General features: G+C 37.5%; 1 protein-coding gene across 1 annotated transcript in view; it reads right to left on the reverse strand.

Annotated features, from left to right (window-relative positions):
• Positions 1-21905, reverse strand: part of DPYD (dihydropyrimidine dehydrogenase) — a 369160-nt gene that overhangs the window by 112597 nt on the left and 234658 nt on the right. Inside the window, exons 14-15 of the mRNA XM_074907341.1 lie at positions 5707-5775; positions 3162-3245 (exon numbers count right to left, since the gene is read on the reverse strand). Coding sequence (XP_074763442.1) covers positions 3162-3245; positions 5707-5775 — 153 coding nt within the window. The remainder of the gene's footprint in view (positions 1-3161; positions 3246-5706; positions 5776-21905) is intronic.

Here is a 21905-nt window from a genome sequence, read left to right on the forward strand (position 1 = left end):
GAAAATCTGTGTATTAGTGCCGTTAAACCTTATGATGGAAATTTTATTATGATTTTTAATGATAACCAACTTTTATACAATTCTAGGTTGCTATGAAAGAATACAAACCTTAACTTTATTATCATTAATCAGCATTAGTAAATATAATTGACATTTTATACAGAACCAGCTTTAAGTAACTTATTGGCAGCAATACAGATGCCTCTTAATATTACCCTCTGGCTAGCTATGCTGTTTAGGCGCCAGCGTGTCTGCACTAATGACTTGGAATTAAAATCAAATAAAAGCTGAGAACTGTAATTCAGTATAAAACAAACAGCCATGCTTAGTACCAATTCTTTATATATATAATTTGGATATATCTGGAATTTTTAAAATTTACAGTGGGTATAAAACAGTGGAAGTGTTTGAGACTAGATAACAAAGTAGGATAGAGAAAAAAACAAATCTGATGTTCCCAGATTTCAACACTTGCCCTTAGGCACACCATAGGAATTGAAATGAGGGAAAAATGTAGACAGTGTAATTAACCTTTCCTTTCCCTTTTTTTTAAACACAGCAACAAAAAAAGGCAGAACATTTTAGACATTATAAACGGTAAAAAAGCACATACATGTTTTTCTGCCATTATTTTTCATCTCAGCAATTTCTGCAGCTTCCTGAGGATTTAATATGCTTAGGCATGAAAAGGGATCTAATCAATAAAAAATTTTCCTATGAAGATGTGGATTATGTTATCAAAAAGATTTAAGAAAACCTGCTTCACTCTACCACCAGGAAAACTGATCTGTCTCTCAAAGCCTCATGTCCTGACTCTAGATAGCAAGTGTTGCTCTTTTTCCAAAGCATATCTGAGCCCTCTGTTCCCCACACCAACCATGTATGACTATTAGACTTCAGCTATGGGGAAAAAAAAAAAAAATAGGAGTAGAGCCAAAATACTTCCTAGCACTTTCCTGTCTTATGATGGGGCCTCAAGGGGCCACCACACATGGAAGCCCCCTGAAGGGCCACTGATAAATCATCACACGTGTCGTTGTTTTATCCAGTTTATTCTCACCCTTTGCTTCAATAAACTACATTTTAAGCCACCATTATTTAATTTTAGCCAACTCTGAAGAAGAACCTCAGGATCTGGCCCTCTAAAGATGGCTTGTTTTATTAATTTATTTGTCTAAAGAAGTAGATTCTTTTCTGAGCTCTCATTTTGGTGAGACCGTTAAGAAAATACAAAAATATATTTAAAAAAAGAGTAGTATATATTAAACATTCAAAAGAATATCCATGTTGTATGGGGAAGAGAGAAATTTTATTATTATACAAACATATATGTATATATAATGTAATCTTCTTCTTGCTTTATGGATCTGATCTCCTCCAAGGAGAGTCACAAATCCACACGATAGCCCTGAGTGCTCAGATTTTGCATTTGGTTCTCTGATTTTACAATAGCTGAAAGATATGTAAAAACTCATGTAGCCAGACAGCTCCCTACTGACTACACATCTAAGCAACTTCACATGCATATATTATTCCAACCAGTGAAAGCTGGAAATAACATATGCCAAAAAAAAAAAAAAAAAAAGGCAGAAAAAAAAAGCATGCATTAAAGGATCCTGTTTCAGCTGCTGTGTGAAGCTTTCCAGGCTCTCCCTAACCAAACTGCACCCTTCTACAGTGCACTGCCATCTCAGGTGGGGACAACCCAAACTACTGAGTTACAATCTTCAGAGTGAAGGGTGGGAATTGCTACATAAACTTATTACAACAGCCATATAGCATTGTTGTTGAATGTAATTTGTGGAAAAAATAATAATAACTATTATAGTGTGGTCCTGGAGGGTTTTTAGAATTGTCTCCCATTTTTAATCGTAACTTTGGTAAATCACCACTGACTATGAAAATCATCCAGATTACTTTCATTAAAAATAATAATCTGTAGCATAGAAGAGATAGACATAATTTTGTTCACAGAAAATAATAAAATGTCCCCTCTACTGTGCCTGACAATATTGCTATGATAAAGCTGCACCTGAAGTGTGTCCACAGTTGCATAGAAACCATTACAGCTTCTATTGCCTCCCTACTAAAAGTTTTAGAAAATTAATGGTTTAGTTATCCAACCACACCTCAGTTCTTGAAAGTTTTGTGTTTAACTGAGGAAGTCAGGTCGAATTAAGGTGTCTACTAGCCCTCTCCAAGGGGATGACCAGAATAGTATGTGTCAATTTTAGGGCATGTAATCATGATTCCCACTCTGCATCTCCCTCCTCTTGTTTTTCTCCTCTTCCCAAAACATAGTAAGATGTGAAATCAAACAGTTTTCAGACTTATGAAACTTTGATAGTCAAACTCTAGAAAATTTCTCCCAGTAGACTGAACCAGGATTTTCCAGAGACTTCCAAGGTCACCACATTTGGGCATGTTTCAGACAGAAAACAAATTTCAAACTATGACCAAAATGTGCAAAAATCTGAAAACTTTAAAAGGATATTAGTATGAGAATTGGCTCGTGCATGTTTGTTTTTTTTCATGGGCAACACACATTCTCCTAACTGAAGTCATGGGATGTATTGATAAACTGCATCAGATTTCTACACAGCAGACACATCAGGCAAAGTTAATTCCAACCTAAACTGTATAAAACATCAAATCTATAGGTTACAGAACACAGGCTCTTATAAGAGAAGACATTAACTGTAGGTGGCACTACCAGAATGTATGCCGTATTCCATGACTCTAAAATACTGTTAGGTTCATATGCTAAAAATTGTGAAATTAAATATGTGAATATCTTGGGTCCTTCAAAATCATTATTGATATATGCAGTAGTTACCAGGTTGTGATCTAAAAGATATCTACAGGGCACTGAAATGGAAACCAACAAATTCTGTCCAAGCACTTTTTGAAAATTATTTTTTTCATCTTGTTCCTTGTCAAACACATAATGCATTTTTGTTCTCAGCAAAACTAAGCATTTTGTATATTCTCAGCTTCTTTTTTTTTTTTTTTCCTTTCAGCACTAAATATTTAAACACATTCAACCTAAAAATCTCAAGCTAGTAATCTGCTGCTTGTGTCTTCCCCCCGAGGTGTAACTATCAATGTGGTAGTGCAGGATCGCTGAAGAGACATGAAAGAGATTGCGATTACAGTCCTACCTGCCCACAGGCCAGGCCCATGCCTCTCTCCCCCATACCATGAGGACATGATAAATTTAACTCCAGTGCATCTGCACCAGCAACCTATGAAACATGCGAAGAGAAAAAAAAAGCGCAAAATTAATTTCAAGTAATGTACTCTTTCCTGTAGCATTTACTGTTTATGTTAAATGGATTTCTTTAGATTTTTTTTTTTTTTTTAAGAGAGAAAGCTATGGTTATGGTAGCCTGAAAAGGAAATGTGTTGATCATTACAGAGAAAAATTTCAGAAACTGATGTGGCTTCCCAAAATTACAAAGGAATTTAAAGTAAAAAATAAATTTAAAAGACACAAGCACAATAAGGAGTTGGTTCTCGAAAATGTTAAAAAATGAAATGTAATTGCAGGGCCTTAGGGCAGCACTGAGAGTGAGGTTTGGTAGTCCGTGTTACGCAGGTGCTTCTGTGTTCTGAAAAACTGTGACTCAGTAGTAAATTTCTCCTTTCTCCTTTAATGATTTTAGTCTCTAAATTTTCTGCAGGCACTTGTACTATGCCATAGTTTTTGTAATTAATTTTTTTTTGTTTCTGAAATCAAACAAGAGAGTATTTTTAAAAGTCTATATTATTCATGTTAACTTCTCTTCCACACCCTCTATTAGCTACAATTAAAAGGCAAAGGAGCTGAGGTGCACAAGGGCAGCACACAAACATGCTCCTCTTTCTCCCTGCTGAACAGCTCCAGCCTGAGACCAGGACCTCTCCTGTTGCCTTCCATGTGGCTGTAACTAGTATTTTGTTTTGTATTTGCATTTTGCTTTTGCTTATTGAACTGGAGTAGCTGCCTGCTGCGTGGCCATGGTTCAGCAGCTCCCCGAGTGTGCGAGCAGGGGATAAGCCATCCATCACTTTCAGGAATCCTCCACGTCCTGGCCAGCTCTGCAAGCCCGGCCATGCCGTGCTGTTGCTGGTGCTGTCGGCCTCCATGACAAGCTGACCTTTTGTATGAATAGGTCGTCCTCCTGCCGAGAGGCACTGCGGTACCTTCTGGGGCTTCTGCTCTTTGGAAAGCCACATCTATTACCTTCTAGGTAGGCTCCTATGCATGCAATTAAGAATCACTGCTCTTCAGCTGTGGATTCCAGAGCACCCCAAACAAGAGCGCTGCTCTCCACAGAGCAGAGACTAACAACTACTTTGCAGAAGAAAGTTGTATCACATAGGTTACACATTACTGAGTGCATTTAAATAACTACTTTTTTCTAAATGGGTAACATTTAGAAAAGATTAGAACTATCTGTCTTAAAGTTGGATAGCGGTACCACTGGATTAAAAAAGAGGACCAAATGGCACTATAAAGCCATTCATCTTAGTCAGTTTAAAAGCAGTACTGCTCCTGTCAAGCACAGATTCCACAAAAGATTTCATGGTCAATTAGATAAATACAGGTATAAAATGGACTAGTGTTGAAGATCACCTAGCTAATTACTGATAACGCTTAATTTCACTTCCCTAAGTCCCCAAAGTGATTTTTTTCCTCATAGGTTTAAAATGGCCAAGGAAAATAGAGAAGCGTCTTCCTACATCACCACAGGAGGGGCTTAGGACACTGTGAATAAAGAAACAACAATGTCCAAAGATAAACCTACAGCAATATGAAAACACAAATTCAACATATCCACACCCGCATCTACACATATATAAAAAATTATATACTTATAAAACATTTAAATCTGAGCTAATGCTAGCACTAATGACGAGCTTTTTTCTTTGCTTATTTGTTAAAATCTTCCTTATTGATCTGAAACTTTTGTTTCCTCTAGATACTTAATGTAGAAAAACCCAGTTTTATTTAAAAACAACAACTTTGTATTACATTCAGATATAGGCACCTTTCTGAATGAAATTATTGTGGTCATAATCAAGTATTTCTTAAACTATTCCCTATGGACACAGGTACATGTTTTCAAATATTTTTTTTTCCTTCAAATTGAATCAAAATTTCAGGTGCATAGTCTGTTTGCATTTGTGTAAGACTGGATTTATATTACAGAAAGCCTGCTGACTGCTATTATACATGCTAGCTTTCTCTGCTATCATTTTTGGAAGTCTGTATTAAAACTAGAATAGCATTAAATGAGCCTTTTATACTTTAAATATTCAAGAGTTTTATATTCAAAATTTCTTCTGGTGCTGTCAAACTAGTGTGCCTGTAGGCAAGGTAAGATCAAGTTAGGCTCTCAAAGGTAGAATTAAATTTTATCAGGGCATCTGTCATAATATACAGTTTACTTAAAATGCAAATAAAAGGTATATAGACTCAAAGACTAAAGGCTTTCCAGGTATTGCTTAAAAATCCAAGGGACCATTTTTATGAAAGAGAATTCCTTTGAATTTATATTTCCATCATTTTAATGAAAACACAGAATAAACAAATTATAATGGATGTGCTTTAAATTCTCATTTTTCATTTTGAATCTATTTCTTTCAAGAAATTTCTTATTGCAGCTCTTGTCTTTGAGAAGAATAAAAAAAGGTGCAGAAACACATTTAGGAAACTATTACCTCAGCCATTTTTGAAAGTTCAGTCCAGTCTTCCTTGCTATAGCTGCACATGATACTGGCAATCAGAATCTGTAAAGAATATATATGCAATTATTTTAAGCCATGGTACCAGATTTTGTAATGTAGTACTTTATCGTGACTCCAGATATTATCTGCCACTACCTGCATGTGGGAACTACCAGCTGTATACTACTAGAAACATAGCTGTATATTTCACAGGGAATGAGAATAGTATACAAAGTTGTCTATCTTATCCCTATTTTTTAAATCATTCAGAAAAAACAGCAGGTCTAGGGAAACACACAGAGGACTTTGCATTCTCTTCATGATGCAGTAAAGTGAGAACAAAGGCTGTCCTAGACACAGAGCTCACCAGGAAAACTGTCAAACAAACTTGTTTCTGAGGTCAGAGGAATTAAGGTGTTTACTATTTATACGATGCCAGAAGTGCTCGGGGCTCTTCAGAAGTAGGTAAGACATAAGTGCAAGCATCCACAGTCTAATGTAGCAGCATACGAACACAATATTCCAGCTGACTTCAGGAAACCAGGACACACCAAAACCAGCCCCCTGGAATCTCATACTATGCAAGTTCCAGACAGTGACAGGCAGCTGGCACCTGCCTGGTTTTGTGCAGAGGCAAACGGGAAGAGACTCATAGGATGTGGGGAGAATCTGGGAGGATTGGGAGAGTGGCATAAGGAAATTCAGCTGTTGTTTTCCCACGATACACATTTTATTTCCTATTCGCTGGCTGTGGCCCAAGTTCCCCAAGAATTTCTTCTGTGTATTGCCTTTCCTCCTCACTGCACTAAGCATCTTTCAGGTCCAGGTTCTGCCTGTAGCTGCTGCTGCCTCTAATGACTTTACTGAGGTTCAAGTTTTTAGGTAAAATAAGTTCTAATAGGATTCTTCTGGGAGGGCAGCTAGACACACCTTTCCAGTTGCATACAGTGCTATTTACTGTTAAACAAATGTTAACTACTCTTCCAATCAATGTCCAGTTCAAGTAACGATGTTAATCTCTAAGACTAAAACCAAATCACTTGTTCTGGAGCCATCAAAGATCATCAGACACTGAAACTCTGAAGTTGATACATTTGTGGTGAGATCAGCAGAGAATTCAGTCCAGGAATTCCTGTATGGAGGATTTCTTAGAAGGATGAGGTTTGCAAGAAAAAAGCAAGAGAGACCTATACTGCAGCAGCTAAAAGGTTAAATAACAAAGAGAAATCACAGAACTTAGGAGCACACTATCAGCAAAGTCTGTGTTTAAAGAAAACACCAAGAGAGGAGAACACAATAAAACCCAGACACTACCGTCTCAGTCTGTGTTCAGACGAAACACCAGGAGAGGAGAACAGATAAAAAAAAAAAAAAAAAAAAGGAAAGGGTTTACACTCTTGTTTATTTAGCTCTCTTATGTGAAACATACAAATATTTCACATGGAAGTTTAATTCATAGGTAGGATGAAATTTGGTTTTAATCTTTTTTTGCTTTCCAAGCAAGTTTTACTGTCAGCATTAATATCTGGGGTGAGGCAAATGTGTCACTCCCAGTCAGTATAACACTTCTCTTGAATGTTCCCATAATGCTGAGGGTTAATGACTCATTCATATAAGGCAAAATACTAAAAAGCACAGTGTAGAAAAACTGTCCAATACACACCATTGTTGGACTCCCAAATTATCTCCATATAAAGGATGAGATATTTAGTATCTTTAGAAAGGAGGGAAATATACTTTAAAAAGGAAGGTAGCTATGGAGAAAATTAGACACGGTGAGGTTACAATCTATTCATTTGAAAGGACAATACCACTTATCATCATCATTATTTCCATTATTTCGCTCTGATGAATCTCCACCTATCAATTTACCACCCGCCTACCTGCAGACTACCTACCCATCCACCCTTCTGGTTGATGTTTGCAAGATGGGAATCTTTCGAGAAGGAAAGCATTTGATCAAGTGTCTACCTTACCTGCAGGTGCCCATTTGTGTGCACCTCTGCCATAAATATAAGACCAAGCATTTCATTAAACGCACACAATCATTACTGGCCATGCTTTTATTCCCCTCTTGACAGAGGAAAAAATTCCCTCTCCTCTACCATACTTTTGTTGTCAAAAACCTTATGTAGCTTTATAGGTCAAATGTTTATGAAACAAAACTTGTCTGTGTTCTATTTGAATATTGGAGATAATTTGAGTACTCCAGAAATAAATATACATTTATTTAAAATGACTCTAATATTTTTAAAAACTCAAATTGTGAAAAATCAGTTTAAGAAAGTATATATGAGAAAAATTTAGAGTAAGAAAGTAGTTAAAATATGCACTAACTGGAAGTTTAGATAGAAATTGTATCTTGTCAAATTCACACTTTTTAGAAACTAACTAAAGCAAAAAAAACCCAAAAAACCAAACAACTCAGACACTGACAACATGATAAGGATTTTCACAGTTGCAGTCACAATCCAAAGTATATCAGAAATCTACACAATTCAGCTTTAAAACAAACCAAATTTTTCAGCAGGGAAAGTTGTAAGACAACAAGGGCGACTGACTATATTCACAAGTAGCTGAGTTAGGTTATGTCAAGTGTTATTAATGAAATTTGAAAATTCTGCTGGGAGTGTACAAAAGAGGAGGAACAAGATCTGTGATGTTTCAAAGAGCTGTTAATTAAGACAACATGTTTATTTAATATTGATTAGTTTTAGCATTCACATTTAAAATTAAGTACACACTTTTGACAGAAGCAGTGCTTTAGAATAACAAAAATAGCTGAAAGAAAATATTTCATTTCTGACATGACTGTTAACATGAAACCCATGATCTCAGAGAGAATAATGAAAATTTAAAAATAGTAAGGATTTTATTCTCCTTTTTACCCCAGTGTTCTTTTATATAACTTGAAATTAAACTTAATTCCTAAGGGAAAACATCCTCCAGCACTCCATGTCAACAAAATTGTCCTTCCTCAAGTGACTGTTCTTCCACAAAATGCCTCAATGGTCTTTTCATTTGGAAGCAGTACCCATGACAAAAAAATAACAATTATCATATATGGACATTTAGGAGCACTATCTGTGATGTTTGAGGTTTGAATCTACTCCTAAAATCACACACAGGAATTTATGAAGAAAACATAGAATACTATCACCCATTACCTAGAAAGAGAATAGCAAGAAAGAAGAATATCAAGTGATAAATATCTGAGTTTTTATTGGAAAGTAATAAACAGAAATTGTATCACATTTCAACCTCTCAACCTCTTCTCACTAGTTTAACTTTTTTCTCTTTACATCTTTGGTGCCTACAACGCCATGTACCACATTACCACACTTGCAACTTTAATAGCCCCGAACAGTTGGTATATCACAGAAGTCCAGAGCATGGCCCAGGCCAGGAGCCTCCCCAGAGAGCACATCCTTCCTCTTGACTCCTGAAATTTGCAGTGGCAACCTGACATGAGTTTAATTACAGTTTAAAGCACAAGTGCAAGGCCACACCCAGCTTATAAAAGTAGACTACTGACACATCTTACCATAAAGCTGCTGCTAAAGTGTACTAAGTGGTAAATGAAGGTTGACTAAATTGCAGCTTTGTCATAGCTTGAGTGAGGGCTGCCTGCGAAACCATGCATGATTGAAACACAGTGGAATCCCTGGCCCATTTCTTATTCCAGATCAGAAGCATAGCTGGCATATGCTGTTCCCTCTTCTTCACCCAAACTAATATTTCTCCTATTGTTGAGAAATGCCGCCTACTCCGCCTTCCGTCAAGGAGTGTTGGGCGGCCCTGCAGACAACGCTCCCTCCCTGATGATCACTGGGATAGATGTCACCAGGCAAAGTCTTTACGCATCAACATTACACATGGTGATAGACAATTTCTCCAAATGCCTATAAAGGGATAAACACATTTGTAACACCAGACACTGGTGTACAGGATTTTCTTGATCATTCATGGAAGAAGGTCTACAATAAAACATTTTTTTTTGTTGGCAGCTAGGGAGATGGAGAAGGGAGAGTATATAATATACCACTTAGGACATGATTATAAGATGAATATAGTGTAGCTAAAACACCTAGTAAAAAGCTACATTTCACACAATTCTATAACTAATGCATTAGTAGTTGTTCTACTTAAAGGGACACTGACAAGGTGCTTCTCACAATCCTTAAAGTATTTTTTCTCCCTGTTTATCCCCTGGAAGCTTAAACTAGAATCTATCTCCCTTGCGAATGTTTTTTTTCTCTTCCATTATCTCTACGTGGATGTCTCATGAATGCAGGAGTGTTAAAAAGAAATAAAAAGGATGAGGTTCGCCACTGTGTATGTTTTCGAGTGATCTTTCTTCCCTTACAAATTCACTGCAAGAGGTTGCAAAACAAAAAGAAGGAGAAAAAAAAATAACTGGGCCTACTTTGGGTCAGACAATCCCAAGAACATCTATTTAAAGCCAGACAGCAGTAAAACTCTAGGTAGCCAATTACCATTTGTCCTGTTCTGCTCTGCAGGGAATAAGGGAGTTTTAGTATACTCAGAGTCTGAAAAATTCTCATGGGGGGCTGGATTTAAATGTGAATACCGTCAATTCCTGCAAATTTAAGAAAAATTCTCAACAGACACAATGGAATCACAAACCTCTACCCTCATGCCTGTAATAACTGTATTTATTTTGGTCATCTAACACAGGCCATAGCCCGTATCTGTTCCTAACCTATTCTTCTAGGTCTGTGCATAATCTCCCCACATTTCAGGAAATTCAGTCACCCACATAATTTCTGCTTTCTCTTCCCTGCCTGTCTCTTCTCATTGCTGCACCGGGCTTGAGGACAGCTCTGCACCAAGTGTCCACAGATTTTTAGACACTGTCGATGGCCTCAACCTGCACTCCCTTCTGCTTTCTCAAAGACCTGCAAAATTCCACACAATTTTATTTTTGATGTGGACAGTCCTTGCAGAAATAGGAGATCCTTAACATCATCTTTAAGAGACTGTTCCCTTGAAAGCTGTAAAATCAAGAAGGCTGAAGCACTGGTTTTGTAACAGCTACCTGTTTGGGAGATGTGGAACACAATAATTGTTGTGGATAAAGTAGTGCTGAGATTGAAGACTACATTAAGAACCAGATTTCAAATAAGTGCAAAATTATTCTTGATCGATCTAAACTTCAGAAGGTTTTTGTGTCTGGGTCAGATGGAAAGATCTTGATCTTCCTTTTAAGACAAGTTTCTTCCCAAACCACACAGTATAGCCTTGCCACATGATGTGCTTAGTCTGAAGAAACTCAAATGTTTTTAACGAAAATTCCGCAGGAAGCATTTACTAGGAGGAAGCTTGGCACTGAAGATACAGTCTTTCTAAAACAATGGCAAAAATAACATTTATTTTATCACTCACCAATGGAAAAGACACCTACATCTATGCAAGCACATGAGGACAGGAGAAGTTCCTGGCAGCTGAATCATTATTTCACAGCATCAATATCCCCTGTCTGTCTGAACGTACATGCACTCAGTTCTGACCCATGCCATCTCTCACCCACACATGGTAACAAGTCAACACACTTGGAGCACTTCCTGAAGGCCCTGCACACGTGTAGCTACAAGACCATGTGGTCCACCAGGTGCTTGATGAAAAGTTAATACAGAATTATTTACTGAGCACTCCTCAGCTATTTCAATGACACAATAAACAATCTTGTAAACATCTAACTGAAAAGCACACATGCTGCATATAGACTTCTCATAGTTTATTCACACATGGAAGAATGAAACATACAGACTATAGGCCAGATTCTGGCCCACCCAATAGCTCTGAGATGCAGTCTCAGCAGCAAAGAGCCAGCAGCAAGGGAATAATCAACAGCACCACAGGACTTTCTGGGTTGGTACAGATTTTCCACTTCATTGAAACTTGCACCACTAGCCTGCCTTTGTAACCCTGCCTCTCACAGAATGTCAGGTTCAGGACAACTCACAGCTATGCCACATCTTGCCAGCATAAAGATTCATGGAGGCTCACTGCCACTCAGTGCCACTTGCGGCACTCCTCTGCTTTTCTAAATGGCCACTGGCTGATGAAATGATCATCCAGCCAGAATTATCAATGTACAGAATATTTCTAACACCCATCCCACAAGAGTACAGCTGCAGCAAATATTCTGGATTGCACAAATGAGCTGAAATGTGCAGCACTGAAAACCAACGAGAGCACAAAGATTTACTGTTGTAAAAATAACCCTCTAGAAACCAGCCTGATTTTGATGCCTTGTAGACCCAAGCAGGTTTCTCTTTTCCTGTACTTTCTTGCAATTTTTGATTTGTTGCAGAACTGAAATAAAAATAAGCCTCTTATTAAAAACTACCTAGAACATCAAATCCCATGCAATAAGAAAGTTAACAATTGTAAACCCTGTCATGTCTCTGAGAAGCAGAGGAATTATCTTGTTATCAATTTAATAATGGAACATTGAAGTAAATGATGCCATCCACTGACACCAGTAACACTGTCTCTCCTGGGAAATTCATGTCGGTAGGAACTGTCAATCTAGATGGATATGGACATATTAAACATTGTACCTTCAGTCCATAAATCTATTCTTTCTATGCTGCCTTAATAAAAAGATTCTGCATGATGATAAAGACAAGCAATGCAGAATGTCTTGACATTGCTGACCTATAATTCTGTTTCTCTTGCTTTTTCAGGGAGTGGAGAGTAAATAATTTAACAATCTCTAACCATCTATTGTTTTCTTCCTTAACTTGCACTTAAAATACATTTGAGATAATGTGAGTAAATGAAAATAAGAAAAGTAGGAGATATTACTGTGTTTACTACTTAGTTGTCTTTACATAGCAAACCTTCTGAATAAAGCCCTATCTTTACCTTGTTACTTTATATTGAGATCTCCAGTTCGTTTTTCAAAGTGAAGTGGAAGTGAGATACATCAGATAACACAAAAAACAGGCCAAACATTATCAGTAAGCAAATAAGTCTAGTGAAGCTGATGATAGGAGTTTGAAAATATTACCGTTTGCTCACCCTACCACACACAAAATCAGCATGATCAGCAAACAACAAAGGTTCTCTTCTCAGGCTAAAAGAAGATACCTATTTTCAAAGGCAGTTATTTTTGTATGATGACTCTACTTCTATCAATGAGATTCCATCTATTTAATGAGATTATTTGATGGATGTCAGTGAGTACACTGGACTACAGCTTCAAATTAAAGCCTAGAGTCATTAGGATCCAACATCCTCAGACAAATAAAAAACAAGGGTTATGAACAAACCCATTGCTTTGTAAAATAACCACATGATGTGTCTTTGACAGGAGCATGAAGCTAAACAGATTGCCTTTAGGACTGGCTGCACCTGCAGAAAAACAAGGGAGCAGCTTGGTGGTGTAACTGCTCCTCTGCCACATGAGTCTCAGCATTGTACCAGCCACTATCAGGGCAGAATTGAGCTACCATGCCCTTGGCCCTGCTTGTACACATAAATGTGTAGGCACAGGTCATGCACATTTAAAGCATGGATACATGAAAAGCTAACTTTCCATTAAAACACTTAGAGTCCTACTAACTTAAAATACAACTGACAGCAAAATGTATGGACAGAAAAAAAAAGAAACCTTCTGATGCACCTGTACCTCCCATGCTTCAGGATACTTTTTAATTAAGATGTGGTAATTCCTGAAGAGTGAAAGAGAGATCATGGAATATGAGTTCCTCAAACCAGAAGTTTAATGAAGGAAAATACAGCACATGTAAGAAATACTTCGTGGAAACTCATATATTTTACATGATTAGAAAAAGTACGTCCATTTTGTGATAGACTGTTGAAAATTTCAGTGTTTCAGGTAAACCCTTCAAATTCAAATGAAAATTACCCATGTGGCTGAAGACTTCCCTGGAAATTTGATAGAATCTTTGGGATTTTATTGTGCATAGGAAACCTATCCTAGTTCAACCTTTAGTCTCTTTGGTAAGGAGTGAAAACAAATACACAAGTGAATGGGAATTAGCATTACTGAAAGGAAAAGACACAAGTTAACAAAGGCTGAATCCAAGAGAAGAGTGAAGACAAGATACTAACTTTCAGCAGTATTCTTCACAAACAATACCTGCAAGCCCTTGTGCATCTGCCATGCCCCTGCTGTATTTCTGTACTTTCCAAACTGACTTAATATAAAGAGAAAGCAGAGGAAGCCAATACGATATTGCAGAAGCTAACAGAAAAAGCATATATCTAATTCTATGATATTTCAGACACATGCTATCACCTGTAGCAAAAGTTTTACACCAGCGTGCCGACACATTATTGATTCTTATGGCCACAAACAGAAAACAAGACTGGCAAAAAGCAACACAAATTTGTAGATTTTTTCCTCCACCTTTAGAAATTTTTATCTCATCAAATTATCTGCCCAGATACACACACAGTCCTTTTTAACACAGTTCTTCGAGCACCTTGCTAATTGTTACTCTTTATTCTCACAGTAGCACAGACAACTCTCTGCAGGGTGCCCCTCTGAGAGTCGAAGCCAACTGGAGACAAGTATGTTCAAATGCTGTGGGCTACTCCTATGGAATGAATATGCAGCCGTTGACTGAAAGGAACTCTAATATCCCTTTCAGTCCCTGACTGCTTCTAGGTACATGCAGATATATTTCTCCCATTACTTAGCAGCAAAGCTGATTAACTTATTAGAAAACAAATTCAGTGGAAAATAAAAAGAGACAAAATGCACACTAAATAACTTCGTCAGAGTTCCCTAACTCCTGCATTCAGTCAGCTAGCAATTCCCCAGGTCAAATCTGTCTCTCTGCATCCCCGAGAAGTCCATCCTATCTCTTCCCTTGTTCCATCACCCCCAGGGCTTCTTTTAATTCACTTCCTTGGATTTGAAGGCGAAAGAAAACTAAGCAGTATCAGTGTCAGTAGGGGAGAAAAATGTAGCTCAGAGAGGAGGGAGAAAAACCCCTCCCTTTTACACTTTAGAGCCCTCTGATCTATTTCATCATGTGACATTGCTGGTGCCAAAGCAATGCTTGGGAGGAGTAAGTGATTATGTCAGCCTGGTTGCATCCTCCACAATTCACCCACTCTCTGTGCACCATTATCCTCGTAGTGATATATTGAAAAGCACTGATAATTTACCTGATTTTGCACGAACATCTCTTAGTTTAGGCTGTTCTGATAGATGAGGGTATGGCCATTAAGAAAGTGTGTGGGAACATACTATAAGGCTTGTCCTTCCTTCAGGAAATTATCTGATGGCTTTACACACCAGCTGCATGGGGGAGACCTACCACTCCCTTAATGCTAGTCTCTCATCTGGTCTAGGTATCAGACTTCATAAAGAGGAGAGCTTCTTCACACTCCAAAACCTACCTGATTAATGAGACAGATTCACCTCACGAAAGGAGAGAATCTACAAACAATCATAGGGCTGGAAGCACGGGCTATTTTTAATGGCCAGAGTGGAACCAGTGGGATCCATGCCCACCATAACTTCACTAAGGATCATTTACAAAAAGTATTTCTGGGTTATTTTCCTGTTGGAAAGAATGGGTGAAAGGATGGTAGAAAGATACAATGCACACAGTAACATAATAGTAACTGTTCTATCTATTGATCTTCATTTTCTTTTGATAGCTTTGCCTTCCTCCTTCAGACACTAGAATGACTCCTTTGAAGAACACTTAAGTTTCCACTTCTTTGGGCATCCTCTCTAAATCTGTATATTTTTCTCTGAATGGTCTGATTTTGTAACCAATTTCTTTTGAGCAGAAGGTTGGACTAACTTACCTCACCTCCTGAGGTTCCTGTCAACCCAAACCCTCCCTGCAAAACCACACATGATCAACAAGTATTGCCTCATTCTCCCCATGATCACTTCATACCCTTGCACCAAGCAGAGAGCCACCTATCTTTAGCAATTCTGACATTAAGCCTATCAAGCCTTTCCCAGGCACAGGAATCTGATGCAGTCTGGTATTTTTTCAAACCTGTCTTTTATCTCCATATTTTGCTTTCTGCTCTCTCATGCAATCTTCAAGCTATCATCTTTGCTCCCTTTTGAGATCTGGTTCATTGCTGTCTCTACTGTCTCTTCCTGTGACCTTGCAGGGCCAGTGTGTTTATTTTTCTTCCTTGCTACCTACCTTCAAATTTTGTTCTCCCCCTTCACCACGTACTAAAGAAAACATAGTCTTCAGTTCTAATTTTTCTGCTACTATGCAAGCTCGTACAGCTCTGCTTTTTAATGACTCAGTTGTTATTGAGAGATAGATCAGACCCACAGACCAGCAGCAAGGCCATCTCTACAACTACACATGCCATCCACCTCCCTCACACACAACGCACAAACCTCAAACTGCAACAAAGCCAAATACCAGATGCACTCACATACATTCATTGATTCTGACTCAGCTTTCACCTCTCCAGATGATCAAGAGCCCTCCTGACCTGGTGGAAGACCACTGTTTCTCATTAGGCCCATATTAATGGGAGCCCTAGGCTCATTTAGTGATCAATCTGTATCAACAGTAGCATTTCTTATGTAAAATTAATTCTTGTTGTGCTTTTCAAATGATTAGCAATAAGCTAGTACTTAATAGCTTCTTGACAGTAACATTTTATGATCTTTTAAAAGAGAAAAGATATAAAGTAAGAAGGTGAGACAAGCAAGAAGCATGTTTCGGGGACTACACAAAAACTTTTTAAAAAAAAAGTTTCATATATAAATATTTCTATAGTGAAAATTATATTAAAATAGTTCCTTAGCAAAGAAAGAAACTCTACTGTCTGTCAGGCACAGAACATTTCAAGAAGTGAAGATGAAAATCCATGTTTTCTGTTGAACTTAATCTCTTCATATATCTTATTATCCCCTGATATGTCCCAGCCAGGCTAAAATTTCAATGAACAACAGTGCTAGTATGCACCGAACCTTATGATGGCAGGTCTTCAGTGTTCCCATCTGAGATATGATCAGAAGATCTCATGAGTGGGTAGCTGTATTTTTTTTATATGCAGACATTATAATTTACTTAAGTAGCTAACTGTTATGTCTGATGACCCAAGTAGTTTTTTTGGCTACACTTCAGCATCAAAGAAGATACAAAATTAAGAACTGGAAGTTGGCAGCTACTTTCTGACTAATCTTTCCTCCTCAACTGCTAGTTCCACCCACTACTTCATCTTTTAGGGAAGCTTATCTGAAGATGCTGAGAAACTGAAAGAGGCCTTACTATTTTCGCTAAATATTTGGATGTTTAATAAAATTGTTATCTAACTTGTTGAGCATACTGCTATTTGACTGGACGTTTCAAAATTAAAATGCACTGAATAGTGTATAGCATTATAGTCTCATTCAAATGAAAGCACTGTAAAACCAATTGCCATATAATGTTAGAGAGATTTTTATCAATGACCCATCAGTAGGTATGAGTGCTCCCAAAAAGATAAACTGAAAATACATCAGGTGAAATGTGGATGCCTCTGGCAGAATCAAAGGTAGAAGTCCACCTTGTATCTTGAGATGCACACGGGTAAGAATTTGGGGTACCTATAAAATTCACACAACCTCTAGGCACTCTCACCTGACCTGTAGTTAAATGAAACACTCTGCAAGTGTATTCAGATTTTAATATGGAGGTATATCTCACATAAATGGCAAGGTGGCCAAGAATGGTGTGGCTAAGAATAAGTCCATCAGATTCCTACACTGCAAGAAACATGCCACATGTTTTTAGAAATGCTACCCTTAAATTTAGAAATAGAGCTTCAGTATATTTTTTTTCCAAACCTAAGACCTTAACTAGCTGTCATGTATAGACAGAAACAATCAGCATTATAACTAACTATAACAGAAATGTTAAACATAAAGAGAATTAAAAGAAAATGAAACTTGAAATAGATTAGGAAATACGAGCCTAAAAATTATGAGGAAGATGCAAAAATAATATTAATTTTGATTAAAAAAATAATAAATGAGCAAAAAACGTTATCCCTGGGAGTTGTGAGACAGAGGTGCAGCAGCAGAAAACAGGACAGAAAAGTACTCTGTTGTTTTCTTAGAGTTTACATTTCACTTACATGGCTTATAACAAATGTATTTAGGTCTCCTTGAAACAAGCCTTTAAAATATTTATTTGGGTTTAAGTGTTGAGAAAATAAGTACTTATTGTCACATTTTTCCTTCAACAACTAAAAGCATACACTATCTCCACTAGATATGCACACAAGTGTTAGATGCACAAACAAGTTACTGATTTATGAGTTACCAGTAATCGGCACACCTGCAGCAATCAACTACTTCAGTGCTCTTTCAAACACCATAAAATAGAAAGCAAGTCCAGTTTGCTATGTCCACAATTAAAGAAATTCATATTAACTTGGATTAGCTTGTATTCGCTGCAAATTAAAACTATGCACACAGGTAGTTACCATACTGACACACAGTAATGTGCTATCCCATGGTAATTTGTTGGCATGTCTGTGTTCACATCACAGTATGTCATACTAATACTACATGAAGAGACAGTTTTGCTTTTTGGGTCCTGCTAGCCACCTGATTTTACATGTTTTGCAGTTGCTACTTAACCTAAATAGCAAGTAGAGTTCATTAGTTTCAAGAAGAACATAAAAAATGAATTAAAATATACAAGTAGGGTGAACTGAAAACTAGAATATTGAAATGTGACAGATATGAGAAGTTTGATGAAGAAGACTGTGAAAAAGTTTATGATCATAGTTCTTAAACTCAGTGTGCATAAAAAGTTCAGAGGCTATCAGTAGTGTTGAGAGTGTAGATTAAGATCAGTTCAGAGCCCACTAAGAATTCTGCTAATCTACATGTTCCTCTCGGTGGATAAGGAGAAAAAAACCCAACATCTTGGAACCCTTTGTTCCCACATTTTGCTCTGAATTTGAGATCTTGCCACAGCCCCCCTCCCCAGAAAGCACAGGAGGCTGGGATATAGTCCAGCTGCTGTCAATCAGACTGAAGAGCTGGCTTCAATTGTGATAGATTCAAGCATGTGCCTCTGCCTTTCTTGTCTAAGCTAGAACATGTCTGCATAGAGCCAGCTCTCCTACTATTGACACAGTTCATATCAGTAAAGTAAACTCTTTACTTGCTCCTGAACAAAAATAAACAGTTTGATGGTATAACTGCATCTACACTAGGGTTCTGCCAGGACAGCAGTTAGATGCGATTTTATTTTTAGTATTCCTAGCCTACATAAGTATGTGAGCAAGACTTTTAAATATAGACCTAGCCTTCATATTTTTCTTCATTAGAGCTCTAGCAGAATGCCAAAAATGTAAACCACATCACAGAAATTAAGTGCAGAATATGGGCTATAGGAACAGCGTATACTCACTACTGTTATCAGGTATAAATTTGCTTTCTTATTATTATTGTAATATACATTACATAAAAGAGAAAAAGCAGAATTATCTAAATCACATACACTCAGTGCCTCGTAAAAGACTAAAATCATATCACAGCCAGTATAAATGAATGTCAAAGGTACCGTGCATTTTAAAAGATCAGATTTTGTAATTTACCCAATTGCCTATGACAAACATGAAATGGAAATTGGGGAGAAGTATTTGGGGATAAATGTTTTGCACAGGTAATAAAGCTGGCAGAATTTTGTCATTCTTACAAACTTTAGATTTTAATTTTGATGAATCATTGACTGTTAATAATTTCAAAATTTTGCCATTTGGGGGTTTATTTTTTTAACATTGCTACAAGGTCATTTTCTCCCCATCCGGTGGTGACACTACATCCTAATATTAAAACAATAACTACCCAGAAAAGGGCATTTCCCAGGGAGTAATGACTGGCTGGGAGGAGTTGATGGCCCGAGGCACTGCTGAGGGCCATTAACCCTGGCCGGTTATTAATCGCCAGGAAATGCCCTGCACCAAGGTTGTTATTGCTATTTTAAGCACAGACGGGTGTGTGTGGGGGTGTGTGTGTGTGTGTGTGTGTGTGTGTGAAATGGACATCTTAGTGTACAGATTTTTTTAACACATGATGCTATTTCCTTTGTTGCAGTTTACAGAGGACATTTCTCGAAAGAATGAATGTTCTGCCTGATACCCAGCCAGATTTCACAGATCATTTTGCAGCGCTCTATTGTGCACACAGTAACTTACCAAACTGAGAAAACAGTTGGGGATTTTAAGAGCTTTTCTTTTCTCTCTAAATAATAGTCTGCATAGAAAAATGAAAGGAAATTCAAACCTTAATAAGATGAACAAAAATATGCAACTCTTCATGTCACTGTCAGAAGAATTACATTCCAGCAACATCTTTTTAATCACACTGTCTTTATGTTTAGTGCGTTTCCTTTGTCGATAACTCCTCCTTAATGACTATTCACATATCTCTTCAAAAAAGGAATTTTTAGCAGCAACAGCCAAAGCACATCCTGAACCAGCTTCAGCTGATGCTAGCCATTAAGGAGTTTGTCTTTTCCAATAATCAAGCAGATTGGGTCATTTTCTAGGAAATGGTTGGTGAAGTATTTCAGAAACTGCTTTAATTTTCTCCTAGTTCTTACCCTAAGGCTAAAGTTTTAAAGATGCGTTCATAGTCCTCACAAAACTGTGAAAATTGTTCTTTTCTTGCAGGGATCAATAACCCACTCTTTAAATCAAAAGGATATTCTCAGCGTATGTACAAATAGTCCTCTGCCTTACTGGGCTACTTACTATTTGTCAAACCTTAGCAGTGAAAGCAAAACAAACAAAGTAAGTCATGGCTTTATAACAGGCATAGGAAGAAAGTATAGTTCTATACTGAACTAGTTTGACAGATTTCTCAACAAAGTGGTAGTTTCGAAGTACAAAACATAAAAGATCTTCCCCCATTTCTCCTCAATGTCCTAATTTGTCACCACAAACATACATGTACATCTGAATCATAGACTGATAGTAAAAATCTCACTGAATTTACTATGTAGTTCTATTATCAATTAGAAATTGAAGTTTTCAGCAAAAGATTTGTGCTTCCTTAACATAAAATTCCCCCAAATTGATGGACAGAGTGTGTGTTTCCACCTCTTTGCCAGATTAATAACCATATTCTTAAAAAACATAAAACAAACAATCAGAAAACCTGAAGTTAACATTGTGACAGTTGGGACCAATAAACACGACAGGTACTGCATGATAATCTGAACATGCTTGAACAGACATTGTCTCTGGGTAAATTTTTAGTAGACTTCCTTGTGTTTCTATATGTAGGATCATCTGTAGTGACCCTCTGAAAACACAGCCTTTCAAATCTTAGTCAATTGAAGACAGCACTTGAATTACAAAACTCAGCACACCAGTTCAAACCAGTACAAAATATATCTTCATCTCAATTTGAGTTCAAATAATGTAGTTACATGCTAATCAGGCTGTCAAAATGTAATACAGGCACAATGCTGCAAAGGTTGAGACAGAACTGGGAGGCAGGAGAGTGTTTCTGATCCTGGGTACAAATCTAACAGCTCTTTTTTGTGCATCAACTATGTAAACCCATAGGAGTCGGTTACATAGCTCAGTACCCCTTCTCTGACATGCACCAGCAGCAGCTCTTTAGGGCAAGCTTACAGTAGTATTTCCCTAGAAAAGTCTCCCTGCTTTTAAGAAATCTGTGGCACAGAAATTCCCTGAGCCAGAGGAGATTCACTACATAGCCTTCTCCAAATAATTTTTCCACTCAGTTCTTTCTCAACCCCTATCACCAGCAATGCCCTGTGAGAATGAGTTCCACAGCCACAGTGGCACATAGTGAAGTGTCTCCTACTGCTCATTTCCACCTATCACCCTTCTGGTTCCAACCCAGCTGCATCCTTGCTGAGACAGAAAAATGTGGACTGCACAGTGTATTCAAAATGTGGGGGGAAAAAAAAAAAAAAATCAATACGCTGGCATAGTGATGGTTTTTGCTTTATTCTCTCTTCCTTTCCCAGGAATTCTGTTTGATATGCTTTATTTCAGTGCTATTCAGCACTAAGTTGAGATTTTCATAGTGCTCTCTATTGTAACCCTAGTATACTTGGCTTACAATCAATCACTGTATATATAAATTTAGTACTGTTTTATCCCATGTGCATACATTTATCTTAATTTAATTTTATCTGGCAGTTCATTGGCCAGTCACTCAA

Source organism: Athene noctua, chromosome 5 (assembly GCF_965140245.1).
Source record: "Athene noctua chromosome 5, bAthNoc1.hap1.1, whole genome shotgun sequence".
Lineage (NCBI taxonomy): Eukaryota > Metazoa > Chordata > Aves > Strigiformes > Strigidae > Athene > Athene noctua.